General features: G+C 45.4%; 1 protein-coding gene across 1 annotated transcript; it reads left to right on the plus strand.

Moving 5' to 3' along the window:
• Positions 1-529: 529 nt before the first annotated feature.
• Positions 530-4,094, plus strand: LOC144673350 (E3 ubiquitin-protein ligase TRIM39-like). Its single transcript, XM_078535244.1, has 2 exons — positions 530-551; positions 3,553-4,094. Exons 1-2 carry the CDS (start codon positions 530-532, stop codon positions 4,092-4,094), a joined length of 564 nt encoding a protein of 187 aa, XP_078391370.1.
• Positions 4,095-10,192: the final 6,098 nt, after the last annotated feature.

Raw genomic sequence — 10,192 nt, forward strand, 5'->3', positions numbered from 1 at the left:
CAGGTGTTATGGAGGTTTGTTGGGCTCACGTATTGCATAAACTGGAAAATAAGCTGCAGACTTATTTTTAACGTCACACTGCTTCTAATACTTTCAGCCTTTGTTTTTGTTCTTAATGATTTTTAAATATAAAACATCAAGTGTGTAAGCTAAATGTTATCTTCCCCTGTAATTTGTGGTATCCCGATAACTAACCTGTCTTCAGGGCATGTTTTTTATTTTCTTGACATGGGTGTTTCCATCTCTACCTTTGCATTTCTAAGTTATGTTTTGCTCTGTTATAGAAACAATATTAACGTTTCACTCTGTACTACATTGGCCCTATCATGAAAAATGCCGAAAGGTAGGGGTGTTAGGATGGCTTGATCAGTTAAATAATTTCTTAAATATTCCAACAAAGGCGAATTTATAACATTAACTGTTTAATATTTACAGGATTAGTGATAAGAGTCACACACTCTCAGTAACAGATGCCGCCCTGTCTATCGGAAAGTTCAATGGACCTTTAGAGTACACAGCGTGGAGAGAAATGAAAACCGCCATTAACACCGGTAAAACTCCTATATAAATTTCCTGATTTTCAATCCAGCTGTGAAGGGATTAAAGGAGACCCAAGGCCCCAGACTAAATACTCATTGCCAGTTGTGAATTCTCCAGAGGACCTCTGTTTTCAAATTTTGTTTTCCTCTTCATACCCCTGGGAAGTGGTTGAAGCCATCAGTACAGTGTGTCAAAGAATTAAGTGGATCAGCATACCCAAAGGAATAGTTCAAGAATTTCAGTATGCTGTAGCTAATCCGTAGAAGAGACTGGTCTTGCTCCTTTTGGAGTTTTGGTAAATATTTTATGTATGTGATATCATTAGAGAGACTATGTTAAAAGGCAACTAATTTGATGGATCAAAATAGACACCTTAATCAAGATTGTCTGAAGAGGAGTCAGTGACATGCAGGTGATGTATTGGAAATGACACTGGACTAGTAATCCAGACACCCAGGCTAATGTTCTCGTGCACGGTTCAAATCACACCACAGCAGCTGGTGGAATTTAAATTCAATTAATAAAAAAATCATATATGAAATTTAGCCTCCGTAAAGGTAACCATGAAACTATCAGAACATTTTGTAAAAGGCCATCTGGTTTACTACTCTGGAAATCTGGCCTACCCCTGACCTCAGCAATGTGGTTGACTCTTACCTGCCCTCTGAAATGGCCTGGTTCAAGGGCAATTAGGGATGGGCAACATTGTTGCTGGCCTTGAGATCGACGCACACATTCCAACAAATAATAATAAAATAACAAACTTTGACTCTGCACTGCATAAGGGAGGGAGTGTGAGGATCTTATTGGAGTGTTCGAGATTCTAAACGGAACAGAGAAGATGAACATTCATAGGTTTACCACAGTTACCAAGTCCAATGCAAAGTAGGGATGTTGTCAGACTTAGAAGCGGGAGACTGGGGGTGGTGAGGGATGTGGTGGGGGTGGTCGTGCAGGGCTGTGAAAAGCAGTTTAGATTGAGAGAAGTTGATTTTTTAGTGACAACTGCTTGACCTAAGAATTTAGTCAGAGATCCAATCCTTTCTGAGGAACTTCAGTACAATATTGCTGGTCAGTTATCTGTGGGTTTCTGGCATGCGAATTTGATCGGTCGTTCATGAGGAAGGTGGTGGGAGACAGGAGCTCCACAGACTCCTTGGTTGAGGAGTTAGGAGGCGCATCAATTTACAGGAGTGGTGGTGGGGAGAGGATGTTGGGGCGGGTGGCGGGGGGGGGGGGTGGTGGCATCGGGGGGGGGGGGCGCTGCTTATCCCAGTACCTTGGCCAATGTTTATCACTCAGTCAACATCACATGTTTGTGCATGTTTCAGAGTGTTGGAGAGGAAGGTCAGGGTGTGAGAGCAATGAGGAGAGAGAGCAGAATGGGAGGAGAGAAAAAGCAGGTGCAGAGCAAGAGAGTGGGAGTCGGAAGGGAGAGAGAGAAAGAGCCGGAGGGGGTGGAGTGAGAGCAGGAGGGTGAGGGTATAGAAAGAGCGTAGGAAGTGATGGGGAGAGGAACGGGGAGGAGGGGGCAGAAAGAGAGCAGTAGGGGAGGGAAGAGAAAGAGACCAGAAGGGGGAAGGGAGAGAAGACAGCAGGGATGTAAGGAGATAGTAAGAGCAGGAGGGGTGGAGAGAGGGTAAGCAGGAGCATGTGGGCATGTGAGAGAGCGGAATGGAGAGGCGGGGGGAGCAGAATGGAGAAGGGAAAGAGGTGATGTGGGCATTTGCAAGCTGGAGGGGCGGGCAGAGGAGGGAATAGCGGGTAGGGAAAGAGAGGAAGTGCAGAGCATGTGTGTGGAAGGGGAGAGGAGGGAGGTGATAGAGGGAGAATAGGGGGCTGGGTGGCCATGAGGGTGAGCGTGGAGGGGCAAGAATGAGTGAAGGAGAAAGGGTCAGATGGAGAGTGGCTGGGGAGAGAAGAATGTAAGTGACTGGAGAGGAAAGAGAGCAGGGAAAGAACGGGGGAATGGAGGAAAGCAGAAGGGGAGATGAAATAAAGAGCTGGAGCATAATGTGGAGAGTGGGAGGGTAAGACACTGCAGAAGGGGTGGAAAGAGTAGAGGGAGAGGCAGAAAGCGTGAGCACTAGGAGTGGAGAGCGCATGAGGAGTACAGAAGAGTGAGTAGGAGATGGAGGGGTAGGAGAGATTGCTAGAGGTAGAGGAGAGAGTGAGAGTTGTGTGGGGAGGGGTGAGAGAGTAGCAAGGGAAGGGGAAAGAGAGTGCAGTCAGTGGAGGAGAGAAAGAGCACGGGAAAGGGTGGTGAGTGAAGAAGCTGGCGGGGGAGGGTTTGCTGGACCACTGCGTGGGAGGGGAAGGTGAGAGAGAAAATGGGAAGGGCAGGGAGAGCATTTGGCATCGGGAGCCTTGATAGACCAAGGGGGGAGGGGAGAGAGCATGAATGCACGGGGAGAGACATTGTGGAAGGGAGAACAGGAAGAAGAGCCATCCACACTCTGTACCCTTCCATCCCACTCTCCTCCCCCCTCATCCCACTTTCCCCTCCCTCCCATGCTCTCCTCCACACGCATCCTCTCTCTGTCTCTCTCACTGCACCCGCGCTCTCACACCCTCCCGTTTTCTCACTCTCCCCACACCCTTCATTCCATTCTTCCTTCCTCCGCCCACTCCCTCCCATTCTCTCGCTCCCACCTTCCTGCACTCTGTCCTCTCTCATTCTCTTCCCTCTTCCCTGACTGTTCTCTCCTCCAGTTTTATTTTACATTCTTGCTCTCTCTGTTAACTCTTCCTCTCCATCTCCTGCTCCCGCTCTGCCACTCCAAGCCCACCAAATGCACCCTCTGTCACACTCTCTCTGCACTCCTGCTTGCTGTCGTCTCTTCACTTCCCTCTCTATTTACCTTTGCATCTTTCACCTCCTCCCCTATCCATCACCCTCCTCCCTCTATTCCTGATCTTTCTCCCTCGTTATGCTCTACCTCACCTGTCTCTCCATTGCGATTGATCCCCTCTCTCCAAATCACTGACTGTGTTATTTTAACTTTTCCCCAGCTCCAGCCTCTCTGACTCTGGATCTGAACACGACGAATCCCTGGCTCATCTTGTCTGAGGACCGGACCAGTGTGAGACTCGGAGACAAACGGCAGCCGCTCCCTGACACCTCGGAGAGATTTGACCCCTGGGCCTGTGTCCTGGGATCAAAGAGATTCACATCAGGGAGACATTACTGGGAGGTGGAGGTGGGGGAGAAGACTGAATGGATTGTGGGAGTGATCCGACAGTCTGTGAACAGGAAAGGAGGAATCGAACCAAAACCAGAGACCGGGTTCTGGATTGTGGAGCTGAATCCTGGAAGTGGTTATTTTGCCGCCACCTCCCCCTCATGGACCCGGCTCACCCCGAGTTTTAAACCCCAGGAGATCGGGGTTTTCCTGGACTATGAGGGTGTACAGGTGTCATTTTACAATGCGGACAACATGTCCCATCTCCACACTTTCACCCACACTTTCACTGAAATAATCTTCCCATTTTTCTTTTCGGGATCAAATGATGACGGGGTAAACTCGGCACCGCTGAGAAATCTGCGGGATTAAAGGCCACGAACAGATCCATCCCATAATTTCACACCGTCTCCCTGCCTCCTGCCAGCTGTAAATTGATGGGTGTCGGTTAAGCCAGGTTAACATTGTGGATATAAACCCTGTATGGGAACTGGGAACTGCAAGATCAGCAAGGACCTCTGTAGGGCTGGGGGAAAGAAGGAGGGGGAGAGAAGAAACAAATAGAAGCTCAATTGTAGACAGGAACTTACTGAGTAGAATGAGCTGTGAACTGCAGGAACCCGGTGATCTTCCTGCCTGTAATGTTGCTCCACAGGCGGAAGGTGGTGGGACATCAGCGTGTTTGAGATGAATCAGATCAGTGATTTGCAAACTGGGGTCCGGGGTGTTTTTCCAGGGGGTCCAGGAAATAATTTCTCCAGAGGTTGGGAAGAGATAAAAAGGAAAATTATGAAGTGAACCGAATCAAAATAACAAGCTCCCCGCTTTGTATAAATTCCCAGGAGTTAGAGTTATTCCTGCATGAGCAGCTGTCAAGATTTCCACCCCCAAACCTCCCGAATTCTCTCCCTTCTTCACTTGATTGATATTTCGGCTGTCATGGTTTTCAGCGGTGAGTCTGACATTTCCTTTCGGTCGGAGGGGAGGGGAGGGGAGGGGAGGCGGGAGACCAGCTGCTGCTGAGATTCTCGGCTGTCCTCAGTTTGGGCTCAGGCAGTGAGCAAGTGCCGTTATCATGCTGCCTGGCCTGCTGAGTATTTCCATCATTTTCTGTTTATATTAATCTCTAGTTGGTTTGTTTCTTGTAATCGCGATAAAACTGTCAGTGTGATTTACTTCAATCTCTCACCATGTTTCAATAATGTAACTTGCTTGTATGTTTAAATAGCATTGAGAACCTGGACTGGGTTTGTACAGGTCTGTAAATATTGCCCAGAATGTCACACTCAAATTGGTACTCTAATAAAATAAGAGGGAAGGAACCCCATGTGTTTCTAGCAGGTTACTTTTATAGTAAAATAGGAACCTGCCTAGAGACTCTTTAAACATGCAAATGATGTGAGACTGCTGTGAGTACTGATTTGACAGTCTGTCTGTATTGAACGTGATGTGTGGACTGTATCTATGCTTTTAACAGGTAATTTTAACCACGTGAAAAGCAGTTCAGTTGCAGCGCTGGAATGTTCGTGGAGTCACAGTTATCATTTCTCTTTGGTTTGTCTGGTCTGTCTCATCACTGTCTACGTCAGTGAAATAGTCCTTAAATCACGACTATGTAATTTCTTGTTTTATTAAAAGCATTATTAAAATACTCTTTGGATGTTACTTTATGGCTTTTATAGAGTGTTATACATTATAACTTACATTTGGCTCCATGATTGATAATTTATTTGTAAAGTGGATCTTCAACAAAAAAAACCTGAGAACCGTTGGAATAGAAAGTTTTCTCAAAGAATGACTCAGCTCATAATTGAATCCAAGAAGCAGAAAAGACACATCACATTTCTACCTCTCTTTAGTTCTAAAGAAGTCATTCGGACTCGAAATGTTAACTTTGTTTCTTTCTCCACAGATGTGGCCAGTCCTGCTTAGTTTTTCCAGCATTTTCTGATTTTATTTCAGATTTCCAGCATCTGCAGTAATTTGCTGTTACATTAGAAACTAAATATGCTGTTTGTTTTATTTATACTAAAACAGTCTGAATCCTTACAGCGCCCATTCCAAATTCAGCTGGGTGATTTTAGAAGCCTTCGGCTGGAGTAAATGGAGTGATAGTTGCCTGGAAATGGGACTGAAGTTTGTCTGGGACGTCAGCAATTGCCACCTTGGGTTGTGTTCTGAGATGGGCAGTGGAGATGCCATCCTGCTTTGGGTGGGTAGCAACGAAAAATCATAAAATGAAAAGGCACAGAAGATGGTCAATCGGCTCTTTGTGCCTGTAGAGGCACCCTAATAGAGCTATTCAACTGGTCCTCGTTCAGTGCCTTTCCCCCACAGCTCTGTATTTTCTTTTGTGTTTTATTTTGAAGTTTTCACCCAATTCCCTTTTGAAAGTTGCTGTTAAATGTTGCTTCTACCACACAGGTAGGCAATGCATTCCAGATCACATCTGACTCTGAAAAACCCTCTTTCTCTCAGCCTAGTTGCATTTTCAAAACAAAAACACAAGTTGCTGGAAAACCTCAGCAGATCTGACAGCATCTGTGGAGAGGAAGACAGGGTTAACGTTTCGAGTCCATAGGACTCTTCATCAGAACTCCCAATGTGGTTTCCTCTACATTGGAGAGACCAAACGCAGACTGGGTGACCGCTTTGCAGAACACCTTCAGTCTGTCCGCTAACATGAGCAGGACCCCGCTGTCGCTTTCCATTTCAACACACCACCCTGCTCTCATGCCCACATGTCCGTCCTTGGCCTGCTGCAATGTTCCAATGAAGCTCAACGCAAACTGGAGGAACAGCACCTCATCTTCCGATTAGGCACTTTACAGCCTTCCGCACTTATTATTGAGTTCAACAACTTCAGGTCATGAACTCTCTCCTCCATCCTCACCCCCTTCTTGGTCCCCTTTTTCCTAGTTATATATAAATACCTATTTAAAAAATGTATTTCCATCCATTGTTTAATCTCCACCTTTTAACCTATTTCTGTCCCTTCCCCCCAACCCAACCCTACTGTGGCCATTTGTCACTTGCTCATTCTGCTTTCGACCCTTAATGTCACCATTGGCACATCCTTTAGCTAATATCACTACCGTCAACAACCATTTGTCCCTTTGTTTAAGACATCTTTGGCAATCTCTCCTTTGCCTCCACCTATCACTGGCCCTATATCCAGCTCCATCAGTCACCCCCCTCAACCAGCTTATATTTCACCACATATCTAGTTTTCTCTGGTTCTGATGAAGAGTCATAAGGACTCGAAACGTTAACTCTGTCTTTCTCTCCACAGATGCTGTCAGACCTGCTGAGATTTTCCAGCAACTTCTGTTTTTGTTTCAGATTTCCAGCATCCGCAGTATTTTCCTTTTATCTTTGTCCCATTTCCAACTACCTTACACCTGTATGCTCTGGTTGCTGAACCCTCTGCCAGTGGAAACGGTTTCACCCCATTTACTCTAACAAAACCTTTCATGGTTTTGAATTTCTCTATTAAACCTCCCCTTCAACTTCTCTGCGGAGGTTAACTGAATGGTTTAACATTTGACTATTGGCGCTGAGATCTGAGGGATTCACAGCATCAGGAAGAAACTATTGGGATGTGCGGGTGAGAATTAAGGTGATTTGAAATGTGTGAATGGTTCGAGAATCCATTGACGGGAAATGGTCTGAAGTACCGGCTCGATAGTTTGGATCAGTATTCATATCATATCAGATGGCGTGGCGGGGGAATGGAAATGAATATAAGGAATTTAACATTTCTTGGAAATCCATACACTTTATCTTCCACCCATCTCACCATGAGTGTGAAACTGCGAACGATGGGTGTGTACCTGGACTATGAGGACGGAGAGGTATCATTTCACATGGAAAGGCTGCGATGTGATGGGGTGTTGCCTGCTTATGGGAGAGCGTGGGAGATGTGGCCAATGGTGGTGAATGAAATCAGTGATTTGGAACCACAAGGATGCTCAAGTAAGGCTGGAAGTGAATAAAAGTCAAAGTGACTCGTCACGATAAAGTTGCAAAGGCTAAATGGGTTTAAAGTTTACCTTGAACAGTGAAGTCAAAAGGCTGATGGTAAATCAACAGCCGATGAAATGGGAGGCTGATGTGCAAATGCCTGCTTCTGGCTAACTGCCAAGACAAATTTCACCCCGTGTTACTACCGATCTGCACGGGTTCAAATGTTATCACTACCTTGAAGTTAAAAACATTGTGTGGAACAATTGAATTGGTATTTCACTATTTTAACATCATGAAATATATAGTTCTCTTCAATCTGAACATTAAGTCTGGGAATTGAAATTGTTCTCTGGGGCAGTCTGCAGGACTGGCTCTCAGATTTGCCATCTAATGCCGCAAGTTAAATGCCGCCACTCCTCAGCGCCACTTTGTGTACCGTCCAGCGGGAAGGAAACACAGTCAGAGTCTGACCAACTGCCGAGTGCTGAGCCCCCAGAGTCTTTACCTGCGCGAAATTATCTTTATCACTGGGTGGCGTCAAATGTGTCAACTTACTGATAACCACTTTTTAATGTGTCAAAGCAAATGATTGTCAATTATCAATACATAAATCAGATCAAAATACAGAACAGTCATTGAATATTAACAACCGAGGAATGTTGTTCACAGGGTCAACTCAGTGTAGTTTGCTGCCTTTGGATCCTGCATCAAAGTCTTGTGCAGTCTAACCCCAATCTAGTAGGCCAGTGAATAGTCGAGGCGGACATTATCATTGCCAAATCTTCCATTGAAACACTGCAAGGTTCATCACATTGATCTGCACTTGTCATTAATTCGGACACTCAGATCACGCCTACCCCAAATAGACATCAGGTAATATTTCCAATCATTTCCAATGTGACTGAATCCAGCCTTCATGAAATTAGGAGCCGGTGCTTTCTGGGATCGACATCCCCACGACATTGATTCTAAAGATCTATAAACGACGACAACTGGGTTAACATAATTCATAGTCAGGTCCAAAATCCGCGAGTTTTACAGCGTGGAAGGGTGCGGCCCCTCCTGTCAGTGTCAGCTTTTTTTAGAGTGCTACCCAATTACTCCTGCTTTCCGTTCTTTTCCCATAAGCCTGCATCTCACCCACCTCCTGCCCTCCCCCCACCCCCACTCCACCCTCCCTGCCCCGCACAGAGAGATTCTTTGCAGTGGGGAAAACCTGACTCATCCTATCTGAACACGGAACCATCATGAGGCTTGGAGAGAAACGGCAGCCGCTACCTGACATCCAATCCTTTGCTTCCTCCTTATCAATTTTTAACTCTTATAGTGTATTAATTACCTCCTCTTTCACCGTGGCCTGTTTAACATCTTCTTCTTTGGTAAAGAAGGATACATTTTTTTATTTTAAACCTCAGCTATTTCCTCTGTCTCCATGTGTAAATATCCTTTCATGAATGATTTTTGCACAGGAAGCTTGGAGAGATGATGCAGTGGATTTTATGTTGAAGCCGGGTCCTCCCAGACAACTCCAGAATGCAGGGTTCTGTGCTCAATGGATCATTACCATGGCGCCTTCGCCCAGGCAAAACAACATCAACTGATTCCTGAATGTTTCGGCGATCATCTGTCCCCCCAAGATTAGGAGTATTTTCTTTATACAGTGGGTGGTGAAAATGTGGTTGGAGTGGTGGAGGTAGAGAGAGTATTGATGCACTGATATAGAGGCTTGAATTCCAAGATGTCTTTATTAAGCACATGATGTATTTGCAGCTTCTTTTCTATATGGTTGTGCAAATTAAGTTTATTTTCGGAACCAAAGAAGCTTTCAGAAACTGAATGTCTTTTTAGGGAATTTTGAGGTCTGTGTTTTCATATCTGCCAGAACCCTGTGATGTCCGTACATCATTTTTTTCATGCTAATTAAGTAAAATTAATTTAAATGTTTTGAATGGCCAGTTCTTTTCTTTTAGTGCATGTGAATAGCAGGATGCAAAAGCAGCTGGGTGCTGTGTGAGAATTTAATATAAACATCTTGGTAGAAGCATAGGTAGGTAGAACAAAGACAGTATCACTGAGCACCAAGGCCACCGCTATTTACTTCTTTTAGCCAGGCTGAACATTGTAATGTTTCCGAGCTGATAGAAATCTCAGCGCGGGGAGTCGGAGATCCTGAGACTCTGACCTGTCTTCGGCAGACTGATGGGTGCATCATATCTTCTGTAATTGGGCCGCTCAAATAATAGCGAGGTAAGATTGAGTTAAACAGGGATCCATAGAGTCATAGAGTCATAGGGGTCTACAGCACTGAAAAAGGCCCTTCAGCCGATAGAGTCTGTGCCAGTCAAACAAGTACCTAACTGTTCTAATCTCATTTTCCAGCATGAGGCCCATAGCCCTGCATGCCATGGCATCGCAAGTGCACATCCAAGTACTTCTTAAATGTTATGAGGGTTTCTGTCTCTATCATAATTTCAGGCAGTGTGTTCCAGATTCCCACCACCCTC

Source organism: Cetorhinus maximus, unplaced genomic scaffold, assembly GCF_964194155.1.
Source record: "Cetorhinus maximus unplaced genomic scaffold, sCetMax3.hap1.1 HAP1_SCAFFOLD_350, whole genome shotgun sequence".
Taxonomy (NCBI): domain Eukaryota; kingdom Metazoa; phylum Chordata; class Chondrichthyes; order Lamniformes; family Cetorhinidae; genus Cetorhinus; species Cetorhinus maximus.